Source organism: Pelophylax lessonae (assembly GCF_965119305.1).
Source record: "Pelophylax lessonae genome assembly, chromosome: 4".
Classification (NCBI taxonomy): Eukaryota; Metazoa; Chordata; class Amphibia; order Anura; family Ranidae; genus Pelophylax; species Pelophylax lessonae.
Window position 1 is genome coordinate 213453108 of NC_138771.1, and position 13043 is coordinate 213466150.

Consider the following 13043-nt stretch of genomic DNA (forward strand, 5'->3'; position numbering starts at 1 on the left):
TGATCATTTTCAAACAACACAAAATGATAAATCAACCCCTTAACAACTACTTCTATGCGATGGCTTATGGACTACAAAAAAAGTGTGATTTATTGACCAACGCTTACCATTTAAAACGGTAGAAGTCATACAGTTTGATTGGACACTGCAAAGGATTATCTGGATTTTCAAGTTGTTCCACGTAGGTTTCTTCTGCTACTAGTTAACAAAAATGAAAAATCAAATTAAAAAGCATTTGAAGAGTGAATTAAAGTATGTTACCATAATAAAATCATTTTTGCCTACGTGGTAGAGCAAAAGCAATAGATCATGATATGCTAAAAAGGAGTATAAATGAATATCAGAACAATCAGACTTGGTGGAGCTCATTTTGCACATATATTGCATATCTAGGTTACTGAATACATTGCATTCATAAAATAGTATTCATCCTTCAGTACCAGGGTAATCATAGGATAGCTTCCAGCCGTTTGTGTATGAATTTTCTAGGAAGTGGTCAGAGCTTGAATAGATATGATGTTTAGGTCTCCAATCAATCACACACATTTTTAGTACGAAGAAGAATAAATTGGTAGCCAATGCATGTTTGCAGACAAAATAAACTAAAAGGAATTTTGGGGAACACAATGTAATTCTCAATATTTTAGTAAAATATAAGATGTGGATGTGCGAAATGGCGGAAAACTACGATACCTAAAGTTTTTCATAGATGGCGCTTTCCCCCCTTAATGACCTGGCCTATTTCTGACACTTGTTGTTTACTAGTTAAAAATCAGTATTTTTAGCTAGAAAATGACTTCGAACTCCCAAACATTATATATATATATATATATATTTTTAGAAAAGACTCTGGAGAATAAAACAGTGGTCGTTGCAATATTTGTCATGCTTCGAAATTGTGCACGCTCGTGGAATGGCGACAAATATTGGTACATGAAAAATCTCCATAGGCGACGTTTTACAAATTTCTACAGGTTACCAGTTTAGCGTTAGAGAGAAGGTATAGGGCTAGAATTATTGCTCTCACTCTAACAATCGCGGCGATACCTCACGTGTGGTTTGCACACAGTTTACATATGCGTGCTCGACTTGCGTTCGCTTTAAGTTTTTTAATTTTACCTTTTATTTTTATACTGTCCCTTTAAAAGAAAAAAAAATTTTTTGAGCACTTTTATTCCTATTACAAGGAATGTAGTGCGGCTCAGTGGTGTAGTGGTTAGCACTTTCACCTAGCAGCAAGAGGGTCGCTGGTTCGAATCCCAACCACGACACTACCTGCCTGGAGTTTGCATGTTCTCCCTGTGCCTGCGTGGGTTTCCTCCGGGTACTCCGGTTTCCTCCCACACTCCAAAGACATGCTGGTAGGTTAATTGGAACCTGTATAAAATTGGCCCTACTGTGTATGTATGTGAGTTAGGGACCTTAGATTGTAAGCTCCTTGAGGGCAGGGACTGATGTGAATGTGCAATGTATATATAAAGCGCTGCGTAAATTGACAGCGCTATACAAGTACCTTAAATAAATAAAAAATAAATAGAAATAAGCAGGACATGTCCTCTTTAATGTGAGGTCAAAAAGACCTCCGATCTCACATCTACACTAAAAAGCAAAAAATAAAAAAAAGTCATTTATTTTTCATGATGAGAAAAATGGTCCCTTTAAGGCCGTTGGGAGGAAGCGACGCAAGCTGGCCCCCACTCGACTTCCTGTCTAGGACGGCTCCGGTAAGCAGGGAAAACGACCAGGAAGCGGCAGGAGGGGGGGCAACTCTCCCGCCGCCCATGAAAGTGATCCCCTGGCGAACCCGCCGCTGTGACCACTTTTATGTTAAAGCCGACCACCAGCCCAGTAAAAAAAAAAAAAAAAATGGGATTTTTGTCTTACCGTAAAATCCTTTGCTCTGAAGTTCACTGACGGTTGCAGTCTCTGTTCATAATAGTAGGAACGTCCCAAAGCAGTGCCTTAAAGATGAGGGGTGGGAACAGCAGAAAATAATTCCCCAAGGCTGAAACATAGCCAAACAGGCAACATAGGACTCATCAGAATAACAAGATGAGACCCATCTGAAAAAAACATTAAACACCCTCAAGGGAGACTAAAAACATCCTTAAACAGCAGCCTGAAAAACTTTGCGCCCAAAGGAGGCAGATTACAGCACATCCACCTTATAAAACTTTGTAACAACCAGGTAGCCGCCTTGCAAACCTGAACCACAGATTCCTGATGGCGAAAGGCCCAGGAAGCACTAAGTGCCCGTGTAGAATGTGCCTTAACAGGGAAAGGTGGAACCTGACCCTTAATTGAATAAGCCTGCACAACCGTCTGTCTGATCCATCTGGAAATTGTCGCAGCAGACGCAGGTAGCCCTTTCCTTGGTACATCCGCGAGTGCAAAGAGCGAATCAGACTTCTGAAAAGATTCAGTAGTCGCCATGTACACTCTGATTGCACGAACCACATCCAAAGTATATAGTGCCAATTCCTTGGGATGTTGAGGCTTAGGACACAAGGAAGGCAACACAATGTCCTCATTTAAGTGGAAACTGGAAACCACCTTCGGAAGGACGGATTCAGACGAAGCACCACTTTATCCCTGTGAACCACCAGATAGGGAGAACGACAGGACAACGCCATCAATTCCGACACCCTGCGTGCAGAAGCAATAGCCACCAAGAAGGCCACCTTCTGGGATAAGGTAAGCAGGGGAATCTCCCGAATATTTTCAAAGAGAGGCTTCTGGAGAACCAACAGCACCAAATTAGGGTCCCAAGGTGGCAACAGAGGTCGCACCCCCTGTATAAAGTTACGCACTAGGGAATGGGTGGCTAGCGGCCTCTGGAAGAAAATTGCCAAGGCTGAGACCTGACCTTTGATAGTACTCAAGGCCAATTTTTGATTAACTCCCCATTGAAGGAAAGCCAAGATCTGAGCCACGAGTAAGAGCGAGGTGGAACCCCAATACACGACTTCCACGTACGATGACAGATCTTTCAAGAAGTCGCTTTTCTCACTTTAAGCAGAGTGGGAATCACTGAAGCAGACAATCCCGTCCTTCAGCACCTAGCTTTCAACAGCCAAGCCGTCAAACCAGCTACTGTAAAGTAGGATGGAAGATCGGCCCTTGAGACAGTAAATCCTCCCTGAGAGGAAGTTTCCAAGGAGCGTCTGCGACTAGCCTGACCAGGTCAGCGTACCAAGCCCGGTGAGACCACTCTGGAGCCACAAGGATGACCGGAATCCCTTTCGCCTCAATCCTGCAAAGAAGAAGTCTTGGCAGCAACTTGAGAGGAGGAAAGGCATACATCAGCTGATACTCTACATCTGGAGTGCCCCAACTCAGGCCCAACTGCTGAAATACCTCCTGATGGAGAGACCATTGCCCTGCATCCAAGGCCTGCCGACTGAGGTAATCCGCCTGCCAATTTTCCACTCCTGGAATGTGAACAGCGGAGAGAGCTAGAACAAAGCGTTTCGCCCATCAAAGGATGCCTGACACTTCCAAGGCCACAAGGACACTTTTGGTGCCCCATTGGTGATTGACATAAGCCACGGCCGTGGCAGTGTCCGATTGAATGCGCACAGGACAACCCTGGAGGCTCGGTCCAGTGGACTAGGCAAAGCCTGATCGATCTCAGCTCCAGAACCTTGATCGGTAACCTGAATTCTTCCAGCGACCAGAAAACCTGCTGAGAACTCCTCCCCACCCGGACAGACTGGCATCCGTGGTGACAATTGTCCAATATACAGGTAGGAAGGATTTCCCTTGCCTGAGCATCGGGGACCGAAGCCACCATATCAGGGACTCCCTGGTTACCTGGCTCAGCTGGATCTGATTGTCCAGGAAATATGGATTCTTGTTCCATTTGAGAAGGATTTCCTTCTGGAGGATCCTCGTGTGGAATTGAGCGAAAAGGACTGCCTCGAAGGACGACATCATCAGTCCCAGAACTCTCATACAGGTCCAAAGGGACGACCACTTGCTGGACAGCAACAGCTGAATCGCAGTCTGGAGTTTTTCCAGAGGTAAAAATACCCTGGCTAAGAACGAGTCCAAAGTCAGGCCCAGATAGTCCAGTCTCATGGAAGGGACCAAGGACGACTTCTGAAGGTTCAGAATCCACCCAAACTCCTCCAGAGTTCTCATGGTGATTGCCAAATTTGTTTCCAGCACCGTTGGAGACTCCGCAAATAGAAGCGGATCATCCAGGTAACCCAGGACCGATATCCCCCACTGTCGCAACAGTGCCAGGACCGGAGCCAACACCTTTGTGAAGACCCGAGGAGCAGAGGCGAGACCAAAGGGTAACGCCACAAACTGATAGTGATCCTCTCCCACTGAAAAACAGAGAAACCGTATTTTCACAACCGTATCGGGATGTGAAGGTAGGCATCTTTGATGTCTATGGAGGCCAGAAAATCCCCTTGCTGTAGGGAAGCCACCATCGTGCACACTGATTCCATCTTGAATTTTTGAACTCGCACAAAGCAACTCAGTGCCTTCAGGTCCAGGATTGGATGTACCTTGCCTTCCTTCCTGGGAACCGTAAACAGGTTTAACTAAAAGCCCGGAAAACATTCCGCACATGGAACCGGAACTATTACTCCCTGTTGTACCAGGTCCTGTACTGCCCCAAAGAGAGCCTGTAAGCGATCCGGGGACAAATCGCACATTGGAAGGGAAAAACCTTACTGGCGGGACGGATCGAAACTCGATCTTGTAACCGGACCGTATGACCTCTTGAACCCATTTGTCTTGTATCCAGGATAGCCACAGGTCCAGGAACCAGCAAAGATGTTCCCCAACCCCAGATACTGGAGAGGGCACACCTTCAGGCTGAAGCGGCCTTGTCTTTAGGTCTGGAGAAGCTCGATTTTTGTTTGCCAGACCAGGGTTGCTTGGAACCACCCGAGGGAGTCTTGAAGGGCTTTGCCTTATTGACTGACCCTGAGGGATGAAAAAACTTCTTGTGTGCTGAAAAGGAGGGACCCAGTCCGCGACAAGGGTCCTTACCCTTGTTAGCCTGTGGCAGAAAGGTACTCTTACCCCCTGTGAGACCTTTGATAATGTCATCAAGGGTAGCCCCAAACAGGCGATCTCCTTGAAAAGGTAGATCAGTCAAGGCCTTCTTTGAAGTCTGATCCGCAGACCAATATTGTAGCCAAAGTATACGCTGGAGGACTACTGCCGAAACCGACAGTCAGCCCAATGTGGGAGCAGTATCCAGGGCGGCATCGCAAACAAATTGCAGCCCCTGTACCAGCTGGTCCAACAGCTCCTCAAAGGCAGGAGGAAGAGGTTTCCCCTCCAGGTCACGGTGTAGTAACTTAACCCATTCAGTCAATGTTTGTGAGACCAGGGCAACCGTAAACACCGGTCTGAGTGCAGACCCCGCCAGGGAGTACATCTTGTGGGCCACAGACACCGCCTTTCTATCCGCCGGATCCTTAAAGGACGGGGATTCCTCCACTGGGATCATGACAGCTTTATTCAGTCTTGAGATCGGAGGGTCCACCATAGGTGGCACAGTCCACTTCTTTATAAGGGACTCCTCAAAGGGATAGCGTCCAGCAATCCACTTAGGCACACAAGGGGAACACTTTGGGCGGTCCCATTCTTTTTTGAACATGTTGTCAAAAAATGTGGGAAAGGGAAAAACCTTTGCCCCTCTGGATGGAGTGCCAAACATGACAGGACACAGGGGAACCCGGGGTTGTGAGGGTCCAATAGTCCTAGGGAGGGGCCCGCATCCACCCCAAAAACCGCCAGGGGAAAAGGGGGGGGGACATTTACTCACCATACCAGGAACAGGCAGGCACCATCTCCTGACAGAACCCCTCTCTGCCGAAGTGGGGGGTTGTCGGCCAAATAGGAATGCTGTGACTTGGGCCTAGACCCGGTCGTATACGACCTGGCAAGATATTTTAACTCCCCATCCAATGGGACTATGTCGCGGCTGATCCAGCATGGAGCTAAGGTCTGCACACGCTCGTTGGCAGGCTAGGGTGATGACTGGATCTATATATTCAGCCGTCGTCCAGATCCAGCATAGTTGCTTGTAGATCCCACAGGAAAAAAATCTGAAGAAAAAGCTAACTAACTAGAAAAAAACTCTTTGCCAGGACTAGAGATCCCAGCAAGGAACTAGGTCCTTACTCCTGACTAGGCATATAAAAACTGACATCCTTTAGCAGGGAGCAAGAGGGTATACCCCCTGGGACTGCCCATAGGTGTAGCCAGAACTTTTTTCTTCCTAGTGTCCTTCTCCTGTAGTGGGCAGCATAACCCTACTGATATGAAGATCAGAAGACTGCGTCCATCAACGAACGATAGAGAAATATATCCCCAAACATAACCCATATGCCAGACTATTCTACATTCCTGTGTCCCTCAATGGACAATAAAAAAAATTTTGGTTACTTACAGGTAAAGAGGAGCATTAGAAGAATAGGTGCTTTGTCTAATATAATGCAGGGGCAGAAAGACAACCCTGCATGAACTCTGACTGGAAATCCAGCTGGCGCGTATACAGTGCTGTCTTTTTGTTTGCCTTGGCAGAACAGTACAGCAGAGGAGAGAAAGGAGTGTATTCTGTTGGGGCTGTTAATATAAACCCACTGCCTTGCCGTGCATGAACAAATCACAAGTTCACTTTAAAATAATTTATCTTTTAAATAAATATGTTCCCAAATCCTCTAACTTGGTTTTTACTAATTTTAACATTTTCTAATACATCCTCTGTAAACGATCCAGCAAATTAACTCAGTTTTCAAACCATAACACTTCAAGAGACTCCACACCTTTTAAGCCACTTTGAACTTGACCATAGAGGCGCAAAAATCGTATTGTACAGTTTTTGTCTTTTCCTATTCCAGGGTTCTTCCTAGTCTGCTTTGTTATCTTGGAGAAAGCTAGTTGTGAATGCTGCTCCACAGTCTTCAAAACGAAATACCTAATAAAAACATAAAAATAGATATCAAGAGATGGAATCTGCATCTGTCAATGAGCGACAGAGAAATACAAAATTAAAAAACACAAGTTTTTTTTTTTAGTTCTCCATTTAAAGAAAAACAAAGGTTAAAAGTAGAACTTTAGGCAAAGCTTTTTTATTTTGGATAGAGAAAGGGGGGGTTACTACAGTCGCCAGATTTTTTATTGCTATCTGTGTCCCATTGGGGAGATTTACCTACACTTCCTGTCCTTTGGGCCCCCCCCCCACGGTCACCAGGATATCACCAATGGAAGATTTCCCCACTATTACTTTTCTGGGAACAAACTAAAATCCCTGACCACACAGACTGCAATGAAAACCTAACAGGTACTAATCCTTCACTCTACCCAAAACTATATATATATATATAAAAAAAAAAAAAAAGTGTCTCATCTTTAGGCTCCATTTACATCTGAGCGTATCATTTTTCAAGCATTTTGGGTTTTTTCAGGTGTTTTTTGGCCTTTTTTTCACGCGTTTTTTGCAGGTGTTTGGAGGCAGGCATTGACATCTAACAAAAACGCTTGTAATCTGCAAAAAAAGAAGCTCATGTACTTTGAGCTTCAGGTGTTTTGCTTCAGGTGACAAAACGCTTAGATGTGAACAAAGACCATTGAAATGAATGGGATTTTGCTTGTTGGGCGTTTTGAGACTTCAGAGATGAGCGTTTTACGAACTGAAATACGCTCAGGTGTGAACAGGGCCCAAGTTCTACTTTACTATCACAATGTCAGAAGCATTAGCAGAGCAAAGCAAAACACAGCTGAGGGAGTATAAAAAGAAAGAAAAAAAAAAAATCCACTTGTGACTTAAGTAGGGGGACAAGTCAGGGAGCCAAGGCCCCTATCGAAGAAAACATCAATCTATACAAAAGTATTAAACTACAAGAATTGAATCTAATTTCTTGCCGCTCATATAATGGCCCTTTACACCAACTATAATGCCAGTAATATACTGACCTGGTGTTTGCAAAAGACAGGATTATTGACCTTGATCCCATACTAATAGAAGGCTCCCACCTACACAGTAGTTGTGCTGCTAACAGGAGTTCAATAATCAAAATGTTTAAATCTCAAAAGCATCTCAAACTCTACTTTAAGCAGACTGTTCTTACCCTATAATACTGTAATATCACACCTTAAAAGGTTTTGTACTGCAAAATTAACCTTACAACTCATGTGCCTATATACAAGCTTTGGAGGATGTTGTACTTGTACCCCTCTGTTCAATGAAAATTACAAGAGACATAAACGAGAAAAGCATCATAAACATATGCCAAGCAGATTAAACCAAAGCAAGACTAATGGTGTGAATACACGATTAGAATATCGCCCGATCATTCGACCACCGACTTTTGAAAAAGTATTTGTCGGGTCGAAAACATTGCCAACATACACGGCCCGAATATCGCCCGACCGGTGCCCGCCGACTATCGAAACAGTGTTCGTCGGTCGAAAAAGTTGCCAACATGCGTGATGAGGTTAAACTGAACGACCTCAACACAAACGTATAGAATATCGTTTTTTCGCAAACGAGACGACAGAATTTTTCGGGTTTTTCAAACGGTATTTTTCGTTCACAATATCGATATCGCTCATTGAAAGCTGGACATTAATGAGTAGAATATCGGCCGATCGCTCGCTGAACGGAAATTTTCGTCCGATATTCTTATCGTGTATTCCGGCCATTAAGCTCAATTATATGGGCCCATAAGCACACTTTAGGCAAGATACAAAAGCTCCTCGTTTTATGGAGAGGTCAATGAAAATTACTAGAGACATAATAAATGAGAAAAGCATCATAAACGTATGCCAAGCAGATTAAACCAAAGCAAGACTAAAGCTCAATTATATGGGCCCATAAGCACACTTTAGGCAAGATACAAAAGCTCCTCGTTTTATGGACAGGTTAATGCAAGCCTGTAACACAATCAAAATAGGGCTAACAGCAGCAACAGGTAGCTATCAGCATGCATTTAGCCTGGTCTAGAGGTAAAGTGAGACCTTCTGCAGCAAAATAAAAAAGCCAGTACTTTGCACAACAATTCAATACACTGGACATTTGTTTTTTGCTTCCTGAAAAACTTGGTAAATTTGTAGACCTTTACAAACTGAGAAATATAATTTCAGAATGACCGTATCATGTATGAATCTTGAGAAATATAACATTAACATTTAATGACTATAATGTAGTAATATGCATAATGTAGTTAATTATATAATTGTTTCCAGAAGTTGAAAGAGTTCAACAGGGCTAAAAATGTTTTGCTGTTGATTTTCATTTGCACTCAGTGTCTGGTGCCTCTCGCTGCAGTGTCCAACAACAGTCAGCCAGGATGGATGGATTCTGGTTGCCCCGATACGGTTTTTTTATTGTGGCAATGTCCTGGTGAAAACTTTCACCAAGTTAGTGCCGGTTCACATTTGTGCGATGCGGGAACGCTGCGAATATGCAGCGTGATCCCGCATCGCATCCGCACCTCTGGCAGTTCACACTGCCATATGCGATACGCAGGGTGTCAATTAAAAGTTAACGACGCTCCCAGTTGCGATCGCATATCGCAGTGCGATCTGCAAGTTCGCACAGAATCCGATCGCACTAGTGTGAACCACTATGCGATCCGATTCTGCTGCGGATAAAAAAGCCTCATGTGCGAGTTTAGTGCGGATGTGGTGCGAATTCAGCCATACAACGTGTATGGCTGAAATTTGCACCGCACATGAGATCGCATGTAATTTAGGAGCAGTGCGCTCCGAATAACACGCGATCTCCGTGGTCGCACTAATGTGAACCGGGGCTAAGTCACTGACTGCACCTAGATTTTCAGGAAAGAAGACCAAGTGTGAATGCAGAAAATTAATCTTCGGGGACATGTGGCGCTTCACGGTCCTGTATGCTCTAAGAAGTTTGTCAATTAGCTGAATGTAATTCGGTAGTCTGTAGTTGCCAAGAAAATTTTCAACAATGTCCTTGAATGCTTTCCTGGCAATTTTCTCTGGCGCCACTAACAGGTCTTCGAACCGCTTGCCATCAGTGATGTATCTGATCATTAGACCAACAAAAATGCCTTCCTTAATTTTGGCATCAGTTATTCTTGTAAGTATCTTTCTCATAACTACAACCTTTACCTTCCTTGTTCATCGTTTTCACAAAATCTTTAGGTCAGCCTGAGTTTTATGTGAAGCAAAGGTAAAAATATCTTTGTTGAGTCAACAAGTGTTTCATATGGCATATTTTTTTGTCTTGGAACCAATTTTTTTGGCATGGACATTTCTTTTAAATGTAATAAGACTCTTTTGCACGGCTGACCATTTACATATGTAACAATACTTGGTATATCCAAGCTGCATTCTAAACAGGAGAACCACTACTTTTGAATCTGCACAGATATTCCAGTTTTACTTGGTATACTGGATTTGCTTTAACAACAGTTTAGGTTTTCATATGTTTCTTTCATGTATGCAGCATGGCCAACAGGTATTACAAATAGGGGAAGGGGGAATGGCTGCAGCTGCTGGAACAGGTTACATGTTCCACCCTAAATACGGGTGTAACATGTAACATGTTCCAAAAGGAGAACTTATTCTTTAAATTACAGATTATTTTTGGGATTGGAAAATTACAAGTCATTTTTAGTAGTTAGCAGCCAAAAAAAAAGTGTAGAAAGCAAGATCTTGAAAGTGATATTTACTTAACTGATGCTAGCTATACATCTGACACTTTCAAGACACGCAAGCCCAAAAGGGAGCTTAAAAAAAGTGGGTCTACATGTTCCTGATAAGTTGGATAAATGACACCAGCTAAGAATAAATGTAGAAATACAGCGGGTAAAATAAATATTGAACATATCACCATTTTTCTAGGTAAATACATTTCTATAAAGGTGCTACTGACACTAAATTTTCACGTTGGTAAAAACCCATGCGACCTATACATACAAAGATACCAAAAAAACAAATACATTCAGAAAATAAGTTATGTGTAGTAAAATGGAATGACAAGGAAAAAGTATTGAGCACGCTAACTGAAATGGATTTAATACTTTGTACAAAATCTTTTGTTGGTAATGACAGCTTCAATACACCTCCTATATAGGGGAACCAGTCGCATGCATTGCTCAGGTGTGATTTTGGCTCATTCTTCCACACAGTCTTCAAATCTTGAAGGTTCCGTGGGCCTCTTCTATGAACTCTGATCTTTAGTACGTTCCATAGATTTTCGATTAGATTCAAGTCAGGTGGTTGGCTGGGCCATTCTAGCAGCTTCATTTTCTTTCTTTGAAACCAATTGAGAGTTTTCTTGGCTTTGTGTTTGGGATCATTGTCTTTACTGAAATGTTCACCCTCATTTCATCTTCAACATCCTGGGTGATGGAAGCAGATTTTTATCAAGAATATCTTCGTTTTTTTTTTTCCATACATCCTTTCTTCAATGATATGAATTTTGCCAGTACCCTATGCTGAAAAGCAGCCCCACACCATGATGTTCCCACCTCCAAACTTCACTGTTGGTATGGTGTTTTTGGGATGATTTGCAGGTGCCATTTGACCTCCAAACATGGAGTGCTATGGCATCCAAAGAGTTCAATTTTTGTCTCATCTGACCAGACTATATTCTCCCAGCATTTCACAGGCTTGTCTAAATGTTTTGAAGCAAACTTTAAACGAGCTTCAACATGCTTTTTCTTCAATATTAAAAACCCATTGAAGGGGCCAACCCAGTGTAAGTGAAAAAAAAAAAACCTACCAAATAACTGCCGCCCCTTTAAATGTGAAACACACGTGCACACATAAAACAAACAGGTGAGTATACATCGAACCCCCTGGTCCCATTGACCACCAAGCTTTATAGGGGCTTTATAAAGCTTAGTGGTCCCTGGGACTGGGGGACTCTGGAAGACGCATATATTTTGCCTTTCACGAGGATTGAGCACTTTAAGGAAGAAGAGCACATTTATTGGTTGTGGTCACAGTGATTGGAGATCATCACAGATTATTGGCACTTTATTTTTTAGTGGACGGTCACCAATATAAATATATTTCTGGTTATCAAGTGCTAACATTTTGCATTTATTTTTCAGTTTTTCACTTGCACTTCATGTTATTAATGGGGAGTTGATGTATACTTACCTGTATGTACACTGTAAAATGCAAGTTATGTCATAACAGCGCCTTTATTAGAAATGTCCTGCTTTTTCTTCAGCAATGGAGTCTTGCGTGGCGAGAGTGCATACAGGCCATGGTAGTTGAATGCAATACTGTACTTACAATTTTCTTTGAAACAACTGTACCTGCTTATTCCAGGTCTTTCTAAAGCTCTCCACAAGTGGTCCTTGGCTCTTGGACAATTCTTCTGAAAATTTGTTTCACTCTTCTGTCAGAAATCTTGCGAGGAGCACCTGGTTGTAGCCAGTTTATGGTGAAATGATGTTCTTTCTACTTACGGATTATGGCTACAACAGTGCTCACTGGAGCATTCAGAAGTTTATAAATCCTTCTGTAATCAATGCCATCAGTATATTTTGCAACAATAAGGTTGCAAAAGTATTGGAAAAGAGCACTTTGCTTTTACCCACATGAGAGGTTTTTTGTGTGACATCTTGGTAATGAGACTTTTTTGTAGGCCGTCTGTTGAGACTGAAACAGCTGATGTTAATTTGCACTGACAAGGGGCAGGATTGCTTTCTAGTTACTGACAGATTTCAGCTGGAGTCTTGGTTTTCCATGCCTTTGTGCACCTTCCTTTCTTCATGTGTTCAATACTTTTTCCCTGTGTCATTACATTTTATTACACATAATTTCTGAACTTGTTTCTTTTGGTTTCTTTGTATGTATGGATTGCATGGGTTGTTACTGACATGTAGTGAAAATTTAATATCAATAGCACCTTTATAAATAAATTTACTTGGAAAAATAGTGATGCGTTTAAAACCTATTTTTTACCTGCCTTTATTTTCACTTTGCTTTCAATGGGGACCATGGCCACGAACCCACATCAAAATAATGGCTTCTGGAGGTGTGTACGAGAGAGTAATCGATTATCTTACTTACTAGCT

At 42.7% G+C, this 13043-nt stretch overlaps 1 protein-coding gene across 2 annotated transcripts in view; it reads right to left on the bottom strand.

Moving 5' to 3' along the window:
* The window catches only part of LOC309553655 (transcriptional regulator QRICH1-like), an 88658-nt gene that overhangs the window by 10610 nt on the left and 65005 nt on the right, over window positions 1-13043 (bottom strand). Inside the window, exons 8-9 of one of the 2 annotated variants that reach the window (XM_082254956.1) lie at window positions 6798-6949; window positions 108-195 (exon numbers count right to left, since the gene is read on the bottom strand). In XM_082254956.1, the coding sequence (XP_082111082.1) occupies window positions 108-195; window positions 6798-6949 (240 nt within the window). Of the gene's footprint in view, window positions 1-107; window positions 199-6797; window positions 6950-13043 lie in introns of both variants that reach the window. The other variant, XM_082254955.1, reaches the window with a different exon arrangement.